At 39.7% G+C, this 22070-nt stretch overlaps 1 protein-coding gene across 2 annotated transcripts in view; it reads left to right on the top strand.

Annotated features, from left to right (window-relative positions):
• The window catches only part of tfec (transcription factor EC), a 101445-nt gene that overhangs the window by 6407 nt on the left and 72968 nt on the right, over positions 1 to 22070 (top strand). For both annotated transcript variants that reach the window (XM_041780302.1, XM_041780301.1), the window contains exon 2: positions 13445 to 13683. In XM_041780302.1, the coding sequence (XP_041636236.1) occupies positions 13462 to 13683 (222 nt within the window). In that variant the 5' untranslated portion in view covers positions 13445 to 13461. The remainder of the gene's footprint in view (positions 1 to 13444; positions 13684 to 22070) is intronic.

Here is a 22070-nt window from a genome sequence, read left to right as displayed (position 1 = left end):
CATGAAGGAGACGCGTCCATAAGATAAGAGAAGAATCGTATTTGACAACACACATGCACCTGCTGCCTGTGTTGCTTCAACAGTTTAAAGGCTATTGCATTGTGTGTAAGCATTTAAAAACTGCCCTGTGTGCTGCCTCTATGAGTTTTCTCAAAATAAAACAGGATAGACAGACTGACTTCATATTTTATCTTTAAACATATAGGAATGTTTTTGCTGTGATTTTCATAAAAACACCAAATAGTTTTGTTGTTTGTGATGAGACTGATTCAAACAATTGCAAATGTCATTAGTACTGACTATGACTTGCTTGCATTAGTAGATTGCTGGAAGACCGTCACCCAGAATATTTAGCTGCACAGGTGGTCTACATACTGGTACACATTTAGGATTTCCCTGTTAACTGACACAATCTATGCTAATCTCTGCTTACTTCCGTCCAGCCTTGCTCATCGTGATGAAAATTTCAGCTCTTTATAGCGATTCAGATCATTTGACTCAGCTCAGTGAGAAGAAATGTTCTTTTGTGGCTCAAACTGCTGCTTGAAAAAGAGCTTCCTTGCTCAAGAAAGACACATAACGACTCCCTCATCTCTTGTCTTGCATTGGGCTGCCATTTCCATCTTAACAGCCCCCCAAGTGTAGGACAAAACGAGGAGGAAAAGATTTAAAAGGGATGAAGGTGTCTCAGCTCATGGCTAATTTGCCCTCTTTTATATGTACTACCAGCAGCCTCACTCCACACAGCATGCAGGGACTCCTAGCTACAAGTAAAGAGGCTAGTAGCACTGCTTTAACAGCTTTTCCCCTTCATTTTCTCAGAAGAATGCTTTTTCCTGAAAAATTTAAACAATCGTCCCCATTATGTAAAATGAACAAACTTACACTGACAGCAGCCAGACACACTACTGCTTTTTGAGCCACTGCACTTTACGCCACTGCAGGAGCAGTCTACTGAAAGTTCAATCTCTGCACTAATATGCCTCTGAACTTGATGCCACAGCACTTTATGCCACTTAACTTCAGGTCAATCCATTACATCTATGAACTTTGTTCCACTGCACTATTTGCCACTGCACTTTACACTGCTGAAATTTACACCAAATCTTACAAACAAATCTTACATGTGTATGCTAAAGCCCAAAAGGGACCGGTGCCTAAAAACAATCACCCCTTTTATGTTCATTCACCAAACTTACACCGGCTGCCAGACACCTTTACGTGTAACACTGCTGCACTTTGTGCCACTGCAGTATACCCCATTGTACTTTACACCACCTCAGTTTATGCCACTGTACTGTATACCACTTCATTATACGCCACTGAACTTTTCGCCACTGCATTTTATGCCAATTCACTTTACTCCGCTGAACTTTATGCCACTGCACCTTAGTCCCCTGAAATTTATGCCTCTGCACTAATACACATCTGAACCTTAAGCCACTGCACTTTATGCCAGTGAACTTTATGCTACTGCACCATTTGCCACAGCACTTGCCGCCACTGATCTTAATGCAATTGAACTTTATGCCACTGCACCTTAGTCCACTGTTCTTTACGCCACTGAACTATACGCCAATGATCTTTATGCCACTGAACTTTGCGCCACTAAACTTTATGCCACTGAGCTTAACACCACTGAAATTTACGCCACTGAGCTTTAGGCTATTGCACTTTACGCCACTGATCTTTACGCCACTGCACTTTATGCCACTGATCTTGACGCAACTGAACTTATGCCACTGCACTTTACTCTACTGAACATTACCCCATTGCACTTTATGCCACTGAACTTTAGGCCATTGCACTTTACGCCACTGCACTTTACGCCACTGCACTTTATGCCACTGCACTTTATGCCACTGAACTTTAGGCCATTGCACTTTACGCCACTGATCTTTACGCCACTGCACTTTATGCCACTGCACTTTACACCACTGAACTTTACCCCATTGCACTTTACGCCACTGCACTTTACCCCACTGCACTTTACGCCACTGAACTTTACCCCATTGAACTTTACGCCACTTTATGGCACTGAACTTTACGGCACTGAACTTTACGTCAATACACTTTAGAGCACTGAACTTTATGGCACTGCACTTTACGTCAATACACTTTAGGGCACTGAACTTTACCCCATTGCACTTTAGGGCACTGAACTTTACGGCACTGAACTTTGTGGCACTGCACTTTACACCACTGATTCTTACAGCACTGATCTTTACGCTACTGATCTTTATGCCACTGAACTTTATGTTTTTCCAGAAAACTATCATGTACAAATACTTTGTGTAGTGCTGTTTTGATAGAATTTGATGCCTACAAGAAGTCAATGCAAAATAAGGACTTTGACTGTGACCCAAATTCACTGAAAAAATTAAATACCTTTTAGATGTTTAATAGATCCATTTATCATCTAGTTTGCACTAAAAGTGGGCTATAAGCAGCCCTTCTAATTTACATATTACCATTTTTCCATACGAAGACAGGTCAATATGCAGTCTTAAAATTGAAATCAGAACAAACACTAGAGGAACAGCAAAGGCACACTGGTTTAAACACAACCCTAACAGGTGACCTCAGCTCTTGACACTCTCTGAACACTCTGTAATAAGGGGTGTACGTTCAGCAGACTTTGATACAGGCTGGATCTCCTGCGTGTCTGAGCTCTTCATCATTATCTTGGCTCGCTGACTCATGTCTTGAGCACAGGGAACAAAACTCTGGCGGCGGCCTTGTTCCCCCACGCAATGGGACGCCAGGAGGGACAATAAGGGAGAATTAGCAGTGAAAAAGCAAATAAATAGGTGCTTCAATACATGACAGCACAGCAACAAAGCCCACTGTGGCTGAGAGGGGGAGAGAGAGCGAGAAAGGGAAGGAGAGACAGAGGGAAAGGCCTTGATGAAAATAAATAGTGGAGCTCAAAGGGAGGCGAGGGCTGAGCGGATTGGAGGTGATGATGAGTGGAGAGCTGTACAAAGTCGTACATCTATGGGAAAGGTTTTAATGAGGCGGATATCTGAGTGTGTGTTCTCATCTGTGACACAGACAGTCAGAAAATCCTCTGCAATGATACTCGGAGCTTCCTGTCTCCATGTGGGTGGGTGAAGTTTTGTGTATATTTGCTACAAGAGCAGACAGATGGGAGGAAAACTAGAGCACTTAACAGGTAAAAATAAACAAAAATTGATTATTTTTTTCAATTAATGACATCGTCAATGCCGGTAGGGTCATTATTACTCTAAAAGGTCAGTTTTTAAAGTGTAGTTCAAAAATATTTTCTAAAAATAAAATTTTATGTTGATTTGACAAACAGCCAAATGGATTACAGACATTTTTTTTTTAAATTTCAGCATGCTTATTAGATCAGGCTAACAGTTTGCCAGGCCTTCAAGTCTCACATATTTTCTTGTCAGCAGTAAAATGTTTTCATTACAACATGAAAGTACACAAAAAGAAAAATTTACAGCCAATTTGGTTTATATGAAATTGATTTTAAAGAGTTTTTCCAGCTGCTTAAAGTGTCAAGTGAGTAAGAGGTGCCAAAAATAGCCAAATCTTCATTTTCATGTCCTGGGAATCATCTAGAGCCTCCTTTAGAGCTAAAGGACATGGCATGCGATGTGCATAATTGCACTGAAAACACCTCATCATGAAGCCAAAAAACTAAGGTCGGAGAGTTGTGTACTGACGACCACAGATAAGGAATGAACTGGATGAAAGCATAGAAATGCCACATTCTTTTTCAATTTTCAAGATCTCATCCCAAATCCATCAAAGCCTTCTACCTATGATATTTATAAGCCAATACGCTTACTATTCACCACCTTAAAATATTAGGAATGAACTTCAACCTGTTTCTTATGATGAAATAAATTCACATCAGATCATAAAATCTGACCAGGTTTGCCTAAACAGATGCAGCGGAACTACTCTGCTTGCCAAGTTCGGCCCTCTAAGTCTAACAAACTTTAATACATACTTTAATTCAATAAAGGTATATTTGCAACAGCAGGATGTTTGAGCACAGCAGGCCAGCTGCTGGTATTCTCCTCCATACACCATCTCCAACTGCACTTGTGCACAGATGCAGCACAAGATGTGAGGTACATCTGCTTCACTGTTGGCTTAGCAGTACTTACTCCCCCATTTTCACACAAGACTGTGATAAGAATGACTGTGGGTTTTACAGTACAATAAGAGGAATGCTGGTCAGATGTGTATGCTAAAAGCCCAAACCACTCCGGCTTGTGTCCAATCACAATCGCCCCTATCATGTTCTATGAACAAACACACAACGGCAGCTGCAAGACACACCAGGGCATGCAACGTTGCAGCACTTTATGCTGCTGTGCTTTAAGGCACTGCATTTTACGCCTCTGCTCTTTACACCACTGAACTTTACACTATTGCACTATATTCCACTGCACTATGCTTCACTGCACTATAAGTCACTGCACTTATGCCATACACTTTGTGCTACCGCTCTAAATGCCACTGCATTGTCCACTTTAGACCCTTGCATTTTATGCCTCTGAACTTTACGCCACCTAACTATATACCACGGCACTCCACACCACACTATATGCCGCAGCACTTAAAACTATCAAAATTGAATCCACTGCATTTTTCGCTGCTGAACTTTACACCACTGACCTTTACACCACTGCACTATACACCACTGCGCTGCAGGCCACTGCACTTTATTTCACTGCACTATACACAACTGCACTTAACACAATATAACTTTACGCAACTGCACTTCATGCCGATGCATTTTTAGCCACTGAACCTTTCATCACTGCATTGTACACCACTGCGCTTTACATCATTGCATTTTATGCCTCTGAACTTTACGCCACCTAACTATATACCACTGCACTCCACACCACAGCATTTAACACTATCGAAATTGAATCCACTGCATTTTTCGCACTGTATGCCACTTCACTTAAAATCAATCAAATTTACTCCACTGCATTTTATGCCACTGAACCTTATATCACTGATTTAAATGCCAGTGCACTAAACACTTCGAACTTAACTCCACTGCACTTTACACAACTGGACTTATACCATACACTTTGTGCTACTGTTCTATAGTCCACTAAATTGTATGCCACTGCACTTTACACCATTGCACCATTTACCTCTGAATTTTATGCTACCTCACTATATACCACTGCACTCTACACCACAGCATTTAACACTGTACCACTGTATTCCCAGCATGGCTGGTAGTGTGTTCCTGAGAGAATAGTTGTTTGTAACATCTTCATTGCGAGGCAGCAGCTGTGCTTGAGTGCACATATAAAGAAATTTACTGCCATTAGTGTAAAATAAGTGGAAGGCCTCAGCTGCTAGTGAAATACCACTGCTTTCAGAGTTTCTTCACTCACCCAGTGAGTCAGGAAGGCAAACCCTGAGCAGGCTCTTGTTTCTGTAGCCATTAGTGTAAAATAAGTGGAAGGCCTCAGCTGCTAGTGAAATACCACTGCTTTCAGAGTTTCTTCACTCACCCAGTGAGTCAGGAAGGCAAACCCTGAGCAGGCTCTTGTTTCTGATATCAAGCACCAGTGATGCCTGGTAGAGAGTTTTACCAGTGACATGCTGCTACTAGTGTATGGTGGGGTGGCACTTGAGGCGTATCATATAATGCGACATGGCGCTGTGGACTTCATTGTGCTAAAAGAAATTAACATATATTATGACAGTAATTTGTTAAACCATAACACCTACTCTCCTAAAGCTTCATCAGCTGGAGTAGACACTGAAACAAGCCCCTTTTTAAGCAAGCAAGCCTGAAGCTGATGACAGATACACATGCTGTAAGGTAAGAGCAGTGTTAGCTGTTGTTTTTCAATGGCTACAAGGCTTCCCAGCAGCAGGAGGCCATTAGCTCTCCTGTCAGGCCTCAGTTGGGTATAAAGGAAGCTCAAATAAATAACAATGCCCTTAACACTTGTTGAACGACAAGGGAACAGCAAGGTTGTAGGATCAAGAGTTCATGACATTACAGCCACACTGTTAGTATTACGTGGCAATTCAGCACACAGTCAGTAATGACCACGTTAGCTGAGGTGACTTATTTACAGTGGAGGAGTGGACACCTGGGCCTGTAAGGGTGAGATTTCCCATTAAGGTTCACACACAGCCAGGTGTAGACATTGGAAGAGAGTATGACTTAAAGACACATCCTAATGCTTGATCAGTGACTGATTACTCCTTTAAGATTAACTACAAAACCCATGTTTGTCCTCACTATGAGTGCCAGGATGCATTCCTTTCCTAATGGCCTGGAGGCATGTGTTTAAGGGACAGGTAGCAGTTTGTTGATTGTGAGAAATGTGGAAGCAAGTACAGACAAAATAACGACAAGATTTAGAGATTAATTTGTGTCAATTTGTACTGATAGTTATAAGCTGGATGGTCCCTCTCCTCTTTAGTCCACAGGACATTTTATTTTTGATTGTATGAGTTAAAGTCCAATGTCTTAATACAGTTTGTCAAAATGAAAAACATGTAAGGTTGTGCTGAAAAAATGATTCCAAACAAGCAAGGTAAATGGTTTTTAAGGTGCAATATAAAGCTAATATAAAAAGTAGTAAAAAACCCCAGCAAATTAAACCTTTAACCCCAGAGGGTTAGGCAGGAACAGCACGCGGTCCTGCTCTTCCTATGCTGACAAAGAAAGTCTCAGGCAGGGAGAGAAGCAGCACTGATTAAGTCAGAAGCATAGTAAAGGAGGAGCTTGGGTGGAGGAGGGTTGCAAGAGTATCTTGCAGAGAGAGCATAGCCAGGAAGGAGCACCATGACAGCATTAATCAGCCGTTTTTACACAGAGATTCTGCAAAACTTCGGAAACTTCGGAGTACCAAGCTCACTTAAACAGATCATGGAACTTTTCAGACGCTGCTGTGAGCAGAGATGTGTCTGCTCTCTCCTCTCCTGTACAGAGTGTGATCAGCTCTCTAACCTCGCAGTCTCTCCACTTAATCCACATTATTCTTTGTTTTATCCCCCTGTTGTTTTCTCAGATGAAAAAAACGCTTGTTTAAACCGTGCTGGTTTTTAAATCCCCCGTTTATGGAGACAGCAGCGCACACTCGCCGTTGTGGAATGCCGTGACGTCGTTTGACACTTGTTAGGAAAACGTCTGTTACGGCTCTGATACCTCTCAATCCAGATCAGAGGTGGGGCGAGATCGACCCCCCATTGCGGAACGGTCGCTTTCATACAGAACAGCGTTGTGGAACGAAGGCGTAACAGACACAGAAAAGAGAGGCAGTGTGAAAGTAGCTAATAGCGTAACCCTAGCTAACCCTAACCCCTGCCAATCTTTGCCTCTGAGAGACCCCTCCTCTCTAAAATGCTCGTTTATACCCAGTTATGTGACTGGCCTGATGCCAATTAGCATAGTTAGTTGCAAAATGCTGCTTTTCATTAGTGCCACTTACTTTTCCTATCTTTCATTGCCCCGTCCCTACTTTTTTGAGACGTGTTGCTGTCATCATATTTAAAACTAGATCCAAATTGCAATTTCAGCTGAAATTGCATGGGGATGCTGAATGGCAGAAAGACAGCTGAAAAAAGCCAAAAGCACAAAAACAGCTGAAAATAGCATAAAAATAGCATAAAATAGCATAGAAGTAGTTGAAAATGGCATTCAATAGCTCAAAAAGGATAAAAAAAAAGACTAAAGAAGGATAAAAATCGATATAAATAGCTGAAAGTAGCCTTAAAATAGCTGAAAATAACATTAAAAATAGCTGATTTTGGCCTAAAAGTAGCTGGAAATTGCATCCAATGACTGAAACACATAGAAATAGCTTTAAATAGCATAAAAATAGCATAAAATCGAGTAAAACAAGGTGAAAATGGCATTCAATAGCTCAATAGAGGATAAAAATAGCTGAAAGTGGTCTTAAAATAGCTGAAAAAAGCATAAAAATAGCTGATTTTGGCCTTAAAGTAGCTGAAAATTGCATTCAATGGCTAAAGAAGCACAGAAATAGCTGAAAATAGCATAAAATTAGCTGAAAATGGCATTCAATAGCTCAAAAAAGAAAAAAATAGCTGAAAGTAGCCTAAAAAAAAGCTGAAAATAGCCAAAAAAAAAGGCTGAAAGTAGCCTTAAAATAGCTGAAGATAGCATAAAAATAGCTGATTTTGGCCTAAAGTAGTTGAAAATTGCATTCAGTGACAGAAAAAAGCATAGAAATAGCAGAAAATAGCAAGAAAATAGCTATATTTTAAAAAGTATAAAAGTTAGAAATGAGAAAAGTCACAGCAGTCGAATGACGAGGAAACTGAATTTTTCAAAGTTTAACTGGTGTCAATACAACAGAGTATGAAGGAGGAGATAGCCGGTGTGGAAGAAGAATAATCAACAAAATGGTCGACACAAATATCATTAGTGGGGATGCTCAGCATCCCCACTAACGAGCAAATGTTTATCATGAAATGTCTCACTTTCAACATCTGACATGTTGCTTATGTTGTACTAAGAATAAAATTACTGGTTTATGAGATTTGCTAATCATGCATTTTGTTGATTTACATTTTACATGGCGCCCTAAGTTTTTTGGAATTGGGGTTATAAAAGGTCACTCTGGTGAGTGATGATAAAAATATAGGGAGCAAATGCTAACCTGCTGGTCCGTGTCAGGATACACAGCGGTCTGATAATCATAATAATCAGAAAACCCTCACAGGAGCTTTAAACTTAAAAGCTTTAAAAGGGGAAATGCAACTTTTTTATCATCTAGTGCTCTTTCCAAACTTCCTGATATGAAGACCTTCTTTGTGGGTAAATATGACTTGGACAAATAAATTCCTTGATGATGTGGCACCTTATTTGTAGGGAAATATTTAAAACTTCATATGCGGTCAGGTATATTTGGACTTTGACTTATTTGACCTAGATTCAGTCTTCAACAATAGCTCAGGAGCAATAGGTGACAAAAGTTTAGTTGAGTGGCATTCCCACAGCCATAAAATTCTCTTCTTGTGTTAAGCAAGTTAATTGTTGTGTAAGAATGATGCCTTGCTCAGGGGCTAACAGAGACAAGCTCACAAACCCTGGACAAAGACTCAGGCTAAACCCACACAAACATACCACTTGTTTCAAATGACCATTCTTACAGGAATGCAGCTAGGTGGACAAAACCCTTTCTCTATGTTCACAAAAACCTGTTTTCTCATGCCCGCTCCGCGTCACCATCATCATCGCATTCTTTAACACAGTGCCTACAAGTGCCTGGTATATTCTGGAGCCGAGGTATTCTGCAATGTTGGCAACGGAATAAAGGCAATTAAGTGCGGTTAGCACCATGCTCGGACAGCCGGGCAGCTGTATGCCTCGCCAATTAACCCACCACATAAGGAAAAGGAGAGGCACACAAGAGGCTCTCAGACTGGAATTACACTTTTTCCTCTCTCTTACCATCCCTTTTTGTGTTCAATCAGTTCTGCATTGTAGTGAATGTTTAAGTCCCCTATTTGCATGTATTCTCCATTAGTGCTCCAGTGGCAGTGGCAGCTAATTTGCTCCAAGAAGTGTAATTTAGACAAGAAGAACTTACTCACGGTCATACTTGTGCCCATGGCTCCCTCTGGGGCCTTCAGCTATTGGCATTTCTCCCTAGTTTGTCCACTTCTGGGCCAGTTTCTCCAGACTGTGGCGTTTAGCTTCTTCCAGCCTTGAGAAAAAAGAATAAAAAGTTTTGTTTTATGATTTGTATTACTGCACAAAAATCAATCTGTGCAACAGCTCAGAACAAAAAACAGACCAAGTGTTTAATTCTCTGGCTAGTACCAGAAGTTCAGAAGGTTAATTCTGCCAGCTTATTGTTTTGAATGTAGGACTTTAATTGATGAAACCACTTCATAAGGAGAATTTACTAAACAGTTAACCTCAGGTTTTCATTTCATGGATAACTTTAAAATAAAGAGGCTTCAAATTCCCTCCCTGGTTCATGCTGAAAGCAACTCACAAAGCATTTTGGCCACTTTTTAACGGCTTTTCACCCTTGTCATTTGAAAGTCATCCATGAAACAAAAATGGTCAAACGTGTATCTTTCACGGCAGCTTTGTCATGGCAGCTGTTGAGGTAGAACACTTCCTGTTGCAATTTTAAGACAAAACATTTATTTGGCTTAAAAACTATTTAAGTATTTGGGATCTTGCAACTATTTAAGTTTACACATGGGGGCTATAAAAAGTATTTACCCCCTTGAATTTTTTTACCTTTTCATGAATTATATAAAACCACCACCAAACTCTGTATATCACCACAAACACACCATCCCCACTGGGAAGCATGGTGGTGGCAGCATCATGCTGTGGGGATGCTTTTCAGCAGCTGACCCTGGAAGGCTTCTAAAGGTAGAGGGTAAAATGAATGTGGCAAATCCTGAAGGACAATCTTATTCAGTCCACAAGAGCACTACTGTTTGGGAGATTTATTTTCCAGCAAGACAGTAAGCTAAAGCATACAGTGAAAGCTAAAGGGCCGTTCAGGCCAGATTCCTGTGCAACCTGACAGAGCTCGAATGAAGTAAAAATCCCTTGTCCAGATGTGCAAGACTGATTGAGACCGATCCACACAGACTCAGTGGTGTGATTGTGAATATTTATGCAGTCACCTTTTTTCCTTATATCAGGGGTTTTTAGACTTTTGGGGGTTAGGGACCACTTACGGGGCAGAAAATTTTCCAAGGACCCCCACATAACCCTCATGCCGATCAAACATATGTTAACTGCCATTTTTACTCCTAGATGTTGTCTTCTAAACCTAAACACAAGCTCTTGTCCAATCGAGTGTGGCTTCTTATGTTTTGCGACCCTATGAGCAGCCAAATAAGAAGCCCTCTGTGCTTTTTCTGAGGTTGTGGTCAGGTTCACCATTCATGTTTTCCAGCAGATGTATTCCTCACCCTTTCATCAGAAAAAATATTTTGTTTTTTTTTCCCTTAAACTTTGCATGCTTTGTTGTCAGATGAGCCTTTAGCTTGGTGGGCTTCATGGCTTCATTTGTGAAGACACACAATGCATTTTGGTCTTCCGTCGCTGTTCTCAATAAAACCAAACTTGAGATAGCCGTCATATTTTCTCAGTTTGGCTGGTTTGGGCCTAGCATCACTTGATGAAGTGGGCACACTTAAATATTTATGCATTGTTGCTAGCTGGACCTGCACACTGAATGCATCCTGATTGACAAGTGATATATTTATTTCATATCTTAGTTTCTATTGGCCCAAAGCTGACTTATGTGGGAGTCATTGGTTTAGTATGGTTGTTGTATGGCACTGTGGTCCCTATGTATTTATTTGATTTTAAAAATGTATTTAAAGTTATTTTGCAGACCCCCAAGCAGTAGCTCGCGGACCCCCATGGATCCCTGAACTCCAGTTTGAGAACCACTGCCTTATATATCTTTACTTAATTGGTATTACTTTGTAGAAATCTGTTTTAGGTTTTTTCTTTCATTTCTTTCATGAAAAAAAGTCGAATTATTGTCCATGATTGATTTATAAAATCAATTAAAGTGTAAAAAATCAACAATACTTTTTTATCGACTACAATATAGGATTGGTCATTTTTTTAATACTTAAGACATTACAGTGCAAAAATTCCACGTATGGTACCTTTAAGTTAAAGCGTGGTTTAAAATGCATGCAGTGTGAAAGTTAAATTTGCCCTTTTTTCTGTGTTTACATTGCCAATAAAATGACAAAAAAGACAAATTGAGGGAAAGTCGTTCTATTGTGCAACCAAACATTTCTAGTCATATTGAGATGAATTGGTGATTTTATCAACAATTCTCCTCAGATAACACGGCATGCAGCAAGATTTCCATCAGACTGACTTGATTTCAAATATGCATCAAATGACTCTTGTTAAGCCAGAGTCTCTCAGATGCTCTCATCGCTGTTTTTGGATTCTTTAGGCTCGATAATAATCAGGTTTGTGTAACTCTCATCATGGGAGACAAAAAGATTTTTAATGAATTAGACTAAGTGATGTAAATTTTTATAACAAATATGCAGGTTAACATTTCAAGTAATACATGGCAAATATTTCCAGCAGTAAAACTCATAGTGAGAGTTTTTTAAGGGGAATGGAGTAGACTGCAAACAGTACTGGTATCTTGTTCATTTTTTTACCTCAATCAGTGTCACTGCCATTATTTTACACTGCTGTAGGTTTAGCATGTAGGCTTTAGTTATCATGTAAGAACAGAGTTTTACACCCTTTTTTTTGCCTTTTTTATTTTTATTTGGTTTTGGACTTCACACTCTCCTGATTAAGAAGGACGTTTCATCTCTTGGGTACTAACAGTTACGCAACTTCACACATCTCACTGAAGGGTTGACTTTACACCATAGCTTAAGACATGACTGCTACAACAGCCTTAAAACACTAAACATCAGGGCACCCTCTGGTCACCTTCAAGGCAAAGATGTACACATATAAAAAACTGCTATTAAATCACCATACATCAATATTTTTTTAAAACTTTTTTGTCATAAATCTCTTTAACAACTTCAGACCTGCACAAAACGACCAAACATACAATAATTCTCAAAATTTTAACCCTTTAAATGCCAGTTTGATTATCTGATTCATTTTTTACTGCAAAAAACACAAAAAGTTGATTATTTTCTATATAATAAATAGTAGAAAGATGGGGCTTTGGGTGTGATAAGAGTCTTGGATTGGTCAAAGATTGGCAACAAAATTGATTTGATTGCTTTAGTATTTTTTACGTAGAGCCAGATATATCCTCTGGACATCTTCCAGGCAAAACTCCATATTGACACATTGTGATTTAACGGCAGTTTGTTGTGCGTGTACATTTTTGCCTCGAAGGTGTCCAGAGGGTAGTAAATTTGAGGAAGGCACAAGGGTTAAGACACTGGGGCAAAAAAAGCTGTTGCTAATTTAGTATAATTAATATTCATTGGGAATCCACTGATGTAAAGCATGCCAATTATACACAGAAGAAAACATGCTGCAATAGATAGCTACATAGGAGTTAATTTTATACTGGACATGACAGACATTCCACACTGTGAATAATCTGTGTTAATGTGGTGGAAAATCAACAAAGTCTTCCTTTAATGTTGTTTTAAGCAACATGAAACTATATTGCAGGATTAGCAACCAGGCTTACTATGGAAGCCAGCTCCAGTCTATCTAAAGAAACTGTTGGAACAATCTGCTCTCATGAGTAAAAAGCTTGCAAATTGGCAAATTCACAACTACACACACAAGCACATCCAACAGTGCACCTTCTGTCTAATGTTTAATTCTCTCTCAGTAACACACAATTAAGACTGGACTATGATTCAATAAGGATAACAGGACAATTTCATTACATAACAGGTTAATATTCTCTCTGATTGTTATTTCCTTGTCTGTGCTTTGATCCAGTTTCAGCTTGACCAGAAATGTCCCAGTTTGGCTCCGGCCAAGACGACCAGTGGGTGATTAGTCAGAGAAATGACGGAAGGAGTTTTTATGATTCTGGACCACATCCGCATAGCTGGCCTCAATTCTACTCCCAACAACCCAGTGGCACCGTCCATCATTCCCGATTTCAGTGTCCCTTTGGAGGGCGCTACACCAGAGCGCCGGTCCCTGTCTGGTACCAGTCCCAGAACCAATGGAAGGTAGGTGGCAATGGCGTGGAGAGTCATTTGAAATGGTTGTGTTTCAACAGGACTAATCTAAATATACACTTTATGGACAAAAGTATTCAGCCACCACACAATTACACCAACAGGGACTTTAAAACAAATGAAAGTTTGGAAATTTTTTGTACAAAATGAATGTAGAATTTATAAACGTGTAACTTTTTGAAGTACATGCATGCACATGCATACCTGAGTTCACATCATACACCACCAACTAGAGCTAAAATAGAGACAACTACTGACTGACATGGGAAATGGAAATAAGATGACCTATCACCTGTTTCATGCCAAACACCAGTGTTATGGTCTAACACAGTGTTACTGAACCCTGCTCAACCAAAGAGCCAAATTTTTTTAAAATACATTTGCAAGAGCGACAATCCAAGTGGTGAAAAGTGGCAATTAAAATAAGTTATAGGTGGTAGGGCGCAGGTGGCCGAGTGGTTAAGGCACGTCCCATGTACACGGACGGCCTGGGTTCGAATCTGGTCTGAGGCCCTTTACCGCATGTCTCTCCCCTGCTCTCATCCCTGTTTCTGACTCTATCCACTATCATCCTCTAATAATAATAATAATAATAATAATAATAATAATAAAAAAAAGTTTATAGGTGGCAAAAATGGTCAAAAAAGAAAATACTGGGAGAAACGTGGCGAAAAAGGGCTGAATGTGGGGGCGCAGGTGGCCGAGTGGTTAATGCGTGCCCCATGTACATGGACGGCCTGGGTTCGAATCTGGCCTGAGGCCCTCTACCGCATGTCTCTCCTTCGCTCTCATCCCTGTTTCCGACTCTATCCACTGTCCTCCTCTATCAAATAAAGGCAGAAAAATGCAAAAAATAAACCTTTAAAAAAAAAGGGCAGAATGTGACAAAAAATGTGTGCGAAGTGACCAAAAAATAAGTTAAAGCTGGCAAAAAATTGTCAAAATGTGGCAAAAATCTGAAAAAAGGTGGGAAAACGGGTAAAAAGTGGCGTTTAATAGCAAAAGGCAGCTTAGATGGGTGAGAAGTGGCAAAAGTAGGCAAAAAGGGGCAACCACAGGAGGTAAAGTGGCAAACAAAGGCAGAAAGAAGGAAAAATGGGTGAAAAACAGCAAAAAAAATGAGTTATAGGTGGCAAAAATGGTCCAAAATCAGAAAAAAGGCAGAAAAATGGGAATTAATTGGAATTTAAATGCAAAAGGCAGGTTAATAGATGAGAAGTGGCAAAAATAGGCAAAAGGGGGCAAAAAAAAAATGGCTAAAAGCAGGATAAAAGTGGCAAAAATGGGCAAAAAGCAGCAAACACTGGGAGAAAAGTTGCAGAAAAAGGGGAGAAGTGGCAAAAATGGCTGAGAAGTGGTAAAAAAAAAAAATGAGTTACGGGTGTTGTAATGGTCCAAAAGTGGCAAAACTGTGGCAAAAAAGGAGTGAAAAGTGACTTTAATGGGCAAAAATCAGCAAAAAGGTGGAAAAATGGGTAAAACGCATCAAAGAGTGAAAAAATAGGAAATAGGTGGCAAAATGCAGCTTAAATGGGCTAAAAGTGGCAACAAAGGAAAAAAAAGTGGCAAAAAAAAGGATAAAGGTGTCAAAAAGAAGTGGCAAAAATGGGAATAATGTTTTAAATTAAGACATAAAAGAGCCGCAAATCATCACAAAAGAGCCACATGTGGCTCTACAGCCACACGTTGAGTATCACTGGTCTAACATGTGACCGTGCTAACTGGTGACTATGTATCAAATACGTCTGAGGTTGTCATAGTAACAGATATCAAACACTTAAAGAGTCCCTTTGTTTCATTTTATATTAAATTTATATCTGCCAAGCTCATTTTAGTCAAAATGAAAACTACACTATATGGACAAAAGTATGTGGCTGTCTGACCATTACACCAACAGGGATTGTAATGAGATTCTATTTAAAGACGTGCTTTAATATGAAGACGCCCCCTTTTTGCAGCTACAACAGCCTCCACTCTTCTTGGAAGGCTTTCTAAAAAATAATGGAGTGTTTCTGTGGGAATTTGCGCCCATTCATTCCATAGATCATTAAGAGGTCAGGCAACTGATGTTGCATGAGAAGGCCTAGCTCACAATCTCTGTTCTAGTTCATTCCAAAGGTGCTCAATGGGCTGTGCAGGCCAGCCAATTTCTTCCACACTGAACTCATCAAACCATGTCTTTATAGTCCTTGCTTTGTGCTCTGGGGCACAGTCATATTGGACTAGAAAAGGGCTTTCCCCAAACTGCTGCCACAAAGTTAAGCATTAGCTTTGTCCAAATTGTTTTGGTATGCTGAAGCATTAAGACTGGCCTTCACTGGAGATAAGAGGCCTAAACCAAACCCTGAAAAACAGCCCCAAACTTCACAGTTGGCACAATGCAGTCAGGCATAATGTTCTCCAGACATCTGCCAAACCCAACCTGCCATTCTGATTACCAAACAGAGAAGAGTGGTTCATTACTCCACAGAGCGTGTTCACAGTCCAGTGTCAATGTGTTACATAGTGTTAGCATTTGACTTGGTGATGTGAGGCTTGCATGCAGCTGCTCGGCCATGGAAACCCATCCATGAAGCTCCTGCTTCAGTCTTTGTGCTTGCATAAATTCCGGTGGAAGTGGCAGCACCATGCACCATAAAAGAGGTGATTTTATGTGGTCTTCCGCTTCTGACTGAGTTGCTGTTGTTCCTAAACGCTTCCACTTTCTGATAGAATCACTTACAGCTGACTGTGGGATATCCAGCCAGCCTGACTGAGTTTGAGAGGATTTGCAAAGAAGAATAGCAGAAAATCCCCCAATCCATGTGTGCAGAGCTTGTTGCATCACATTCAGAAAGACTTAATTGCTGTAACAGCATGCTAACAGTCAAGATGAATTTGATGGGAAAGCTATGGAGATTTATAATAAGTTTTAATTGATTCATCAAATCTGACTTTAAGCCTTTAAGATGTTAAAGTTTGGATCAAAGCCTTCGATTTGCATCTCCACTCTGTATCCACTGCTGTAAAGGTCAGTATGCATCCCTGTCTTCACCTTCTCTGTACATTAACTGGCCTCTAAATAGCTGCTGTAAATCTCCTGTGGCTTTACTTCAAGTGAACACTCTCCCATTGTGCCTCTAAATCTCCTCACATTACAGTCTATTCTGTTTATATGGCATCCAGTCAAAGAGCTGTGATCACAATGCAAACAGCTAGCACCTCCAGTTCAATAGACCCACCACCAGTGTGGCTGTTCCTTATCTAAACACCTCCTCTAATAGCCCATATATCACCACAGGGGGATAATTACTGAGCTGTCAGGTTAAAATATGTCATCACATGTATAATTACAGACCTCCATCGTATGCGTCAGCCGTCATAAATACGAATCCCGACCACATCGTAAACACAGCCAGAGTCCTCCTGCATGTCAGTGCTGCATTGTTGTCCATTCAGCTCTGTTTTTTAGATCAAATAAAGAGGTCAATAAAACCGTACCTCCTAATATAATGCTTTAATATCTGCTGCTGATGCTTGGCTGTTTATGACTTCTATTCAACATGTCAGCTGTTTGAATGAACTCTGTGTTTTAAGGGTCATTTCTTAGGAATTCTGTCTCAGGGGATTGTAGCACCATTGTCCAGGCAACTAAAAACCCACACAATGTGCTGACAGACCACTGAGCCATAACTGGCCGCTGCAATTACTGTATGCCAGTCAATGTATGCATAATGTATGCATTCATGTGATCTTGCAGCTACTGTGTGCTTTTTTTTTTAGATTGCATGAAGATTGCAGCTCCCATTTGGAATGAAATATAAAAATGGATTGCTGGCTTGCTTTGATGCAAATTTTGAATTTTGGATGTTTGGGATGCGCAGAGCTTATTGTGAAAGGAGCCAAATGACTCCCAGATCGGCTGTGGTTGTCTCTTTAGGGAGGAAGGGAGAAATGAATCAGACTATTAGAGCAAGAGGAACAGAAAACATCCTCACACTGGATGGATGACTGATAGACTTCAAAGCATTGTTGCAGCACGCTTCTCAGTCCTGCAGGAGGTCTTTCATGTGCTAAAGTTGCTCCAGTGTGTTTGTGTGCATACGTAAAATGCATGTGGGTGTTTGTGAGTTCTCTACTGCCCTGAGGAACAAGCTGCCCCATTAACCATCTGAGGAGGAGAGGTGAGGTAGCTGCAAGTGAAGGTGGAACGGATAAAAGATCGGTTTCTGCAATGATGCAAAGAGAAAAAAAGCATTTGACTCAGTTCTAGCCAGGCCTATTGCATTTGTTTGTTCTGGATCAAACACAAGAACGCAAGAAATCTCCAGACTTTAACAGCCAGGAACACTTACAAAGAAGCAGATCTAAATGTTTTGGACTCTAAAGTGACTCTTCTAGTCCCGTCCCAGTCCATACTCCTGTTATATGGTCCCATTGTTTTGTATCAGCTGCATGTCCCTATGTTAATGGGGAATTCCCTCTAAACTTCGAGTTTATAATGCAACCAGTTATGATAAAGTCTTTATGAGTTAAAATTAAATGTGCATTTTGTATAATCAGTATAGGAAGACCTGATTACAACCCCAGTTGCAAAAAAGTTGGGATGCTGTAAAATGTAAATGCAGTGATTTGCAAACCTCATAAACCCAAATTACATTCACAATAGAACATAAACGACATAGCAGATGTTGAAAATGAGAAATTTTACAATTGCATCAAAAATATTAGCTCATTTTGAATTTGATGGCATCAACACATGTCAAACAGTTATCTTGGAGGAGACCAGTTGCTGGAGTTTGGGAGAGGAATGTTGTCCCATCTTGTCTGATGAAGGATCCAGCTGCTTAACAGTCCTGGTCTCCTCTGCCAGATTTTTGTTTTATGATTGCCAATTTTTTAAACATCCATATCCAATCCTAATCCATAATTGTGAGGTAAAAATTTGTGCTTATGAGGTAAGAAGTCGAAATTATGAGCAAAAAAGTCATATTTTTGACTTAAATTGTCATAACTATGAGATAAATAGTCAAAATAAGGAGATAGAAAATCAAAATTATGAGATAAAAAGTCCTAATTATGAGACAAAAAGTCGAATGTAGGCGATAAAAAGAAATAATTATGAGATAAAAAGTCAAAATTATTAAATAGAAAGTAATAATTATTAGATAAAAAGAAATACTTATGGGAAAAAACATAATTATGAGATAAAGGTTGAAATTATTAGATTAAAAGTCATAATTAGATGTTAAAAGTCAAAATCATGAGATAAAAAGTCAAATAGGACTTAAAAAGTCATAATTATGAGTTAAAAATTCCAAATTATGAGATGAAAAGTCCTAAATATGAGATAAAAGTGAAATTTTTAGAGATAAAAAGTAATAATTATGAGATTAAAAAGTCATAATTATCAGATTAAAGTAATAATCATGAGATAAAAAGTTCATAATTATCAGATTAAAGAAATAATTATGAGATAAAAAGTCATAATTATTAGATAAAAGAAATAATTACGACAGAAAAAATCATAATTATGAGGTGAAGGTTGAAATTATGAGATAAAAAGTCATAATTATTAGATAAAAAGTCAGATTTATGAAATAAAAAGTTGAACTCACGAGTTAAAAAGTAATAATTATGAGATAAAAAGTTGATATTATGAGTTAAAAAGTCATAATTATTAGATAAAAAGTCCGATTTATGAGATAAAAAGTCAGATTTATGAGATAAAAAGTAATCATTATGAGATAAAAAAGTTGATATTATGAGTTAAAAAGTCATAATTACTAGAGAAAAAGTCTTGATTATGAGATAAAAGGTCAAAATTATATGGAATTTGAATTTTTTAGTGGCAGAAATGGGCTTCCAAAGTATAAAGTACACATTGCCATAAATGTATTTATGGCATAAATATAGATTCATATATAAATATATGATATATATTTATATACATATGGGGGTTTCTAGCTATGCGCTCCCTGGAAAGTCAAAGCATGCAGCCTCACTAACCCAGGAAGCATCTTTTGATTAGAGCCTTCTCCACCAAGTAAAACTGTAAACCCACTCTGCAATAAAATGGTTAAATGCATGACGAGCCCAATGCCAATGTATGGGCAGCAGCTGTGCATCATGCTTGCTTACAATTTTGATGCCCTTTCTCATATAATACAGCAGCTGCTATGCTCTGTGTGCAGCTTAGCTTATGAAACTTTCACATCCTATAGCATAAATAACTATTTTAGCCAGGAGAGTATTAAAGTCTTGGTGTCTGAGTGCTGTGTGGGCTTAAAGCACACATCACAGCCACAGAGGAAACCCTTTCTTTAAGGTCATCAAAATTCCAGTATGAAAATGTGCAGCTGTCAGCTTTTACAGGATGGTTGTAGTTCTCCAGTCAAAGATCTTTAAGATCAAAAGTGCAAAGATGTACAGAAATTCTCAGTTTGCTGTGTCAAATCTCAAAGAGTGGGGTGTCAAATTAGCTAAACGTTCCTAACACAACTGTGGTGTGTTGTGAAACTGCTGTCACATTCAGCATTGTGGATATCTCTACAACTCTGGGTCTGTTTGTCTAATATCCATGGCAGAGCCTGTGAGTCATGGTGGAAACAGACACATAACTTTCTGGGTGGTGAACAGAGCCATGCAAAGATTTCCACAAATTCAGTTGGCTAGCTTGAGCATACTGGGGGAAATCAAAGACAGAGACAGTGGTTTGTCAGTGCAAACTCCCTTATTCTTACATCACAACTTAGAATCATGAAATATAAAGATGTAAAAGGAGGAAAGAAGTGGAAATAGTGTAGAAGATATGCCGAAAAAAGGGAAAGAGCAGAGTATTAGCCAAGCCTTGTGTGAAGGAAGAGCGGATAAGAAATCAGAGGTATGCGTGAGACAAGGAGAGAGCGCATAAAAAAGGGAGGGTGTCAAAGCAGCAGGGACACTAAGGCAAGCCAAAGCAGCCGTGATTGGTCTGGACCACCCATCTGGACTGGCTGAGCGCCTAGGCTGGCTGGACCGTGGTTTTGCCTGCTGGACTCGATGCACGGATGACTGAACGGAGGGATCAGAGCAGACAGAAGTCCCGTGTAATGATTCAGATAGATGGAGCAATGTGCTGGAAACATTAAATATGTCAATGCAAAACACACATGCTATCACCAGCAACTGCACGCAATTAAGCCTCGTTCCATATATGGTATCAGTTCAGCGGGATTCAGCCGGATTTTCATGCCTTGTTCACGTCCGCTGATATAATCATCCAGCGTGTCACCACTTTTCAACTCAGTGACCCCAGAATGCCGGGTGGCCAGTGCAGACAGTTCCTTTGATTATTGTAAAGGAGATAACTTATAAAAAAATACAGATAATTTGACCATTTGTTTAACAAGACTAGCCAGCTAATCAGCTTTGTTATTGTTCTGAAATGACACAATTTTTACAAATAAATAATCTGATAGCTTTTGTTTTGAAGGTGCAACTTTGAAATTAGGGGGTGTGATGGATGCCACCTTTGCAATAATGTAAAAAAAAAAGCTGCAATGGGGTGTTCTGTGGAATCATGACTGTTTGTTTGGCAGTGAGTCTGGGTTTGTGGATGCCAGGAGAACATAACCTGCCTGACTGTGAAGTTTGGTGGAGGAGGGATAATAGTTTGGGGCTGTTTTTCAGGGTTTGGTTTAGGCCTCTTATCTCCAGTGAAGGCCATCTTTTAGGACATTTTTTGACAATGCTATGCTTCCAACTGTGTGGCAACAGTTTGGGGAAGGCCCTTTTCTATTCAGACAAGACTGCCCCAGTGTGCAAAGCAAGGACATGGTTTGAGGAGGTCGGTGTGAAAGAACTTGACTGGCCTGCACAGAGCCCTGACCTAAACTCTATCGAGCACCTTTGGGATGAACTGGAATGGAGATCACAAGCAAGATCTTCTTGTCCAACATCAGTCTCTGACTTCATAATTGCTCTACAGCAGTGCTTCCCAAAGTGTGGGCCTGGCCCCCTGGTGGGCCCCAATGGTATTGCTGGTGGGCCGCGGGGTGATTGATAGTGACTCAAAACAGAAACTCTATTAAAAATAAAATCAGATTAAATTCTGTTTTAAATCAGAAGTAACAAAGAGACAGAAAATTTAACTTATGTAACCTTCATCATTTATTTTGTCTGATCAGTGTCAGGGTTTAACTGGTGTTGGATTAACTGGTGCCATCCATTGAACATACTATGCCTCTTGCTTGCCTATTTGGGGGAATTTTGGAGTGTCTTTGGAAATAGTAATGCCACTAGGAAAGTTTTCTGGGCCACAAAGTAAATTTTATGGAGATGAATATTAGGACACATAATTTAAATAATGGCACTGGCTCATTCGTTGTACTTCATGACCCCAAAAAACCCTTTATGAG

The sequence above is a fragment of the Cheilinus undulatus genome, linkage group 23, assembly GCF_018320785.1.
Source record: "Cheilinus undulatus linkage group 23, ASM1832078v1, whole genome shotgun sequence".
NCBI classification, from domain to species: domain Eukaryota; kingdom Metazoa; phylum Chordata; class Actinopteri; order Labriformes; family Labridae; genus Cheilinus; species Cheilinus undulatus.
Note: the sequence above shows the minus strand (reverse complement) of the source record. Positions and strands in the feature narration are given on the sequence as shown.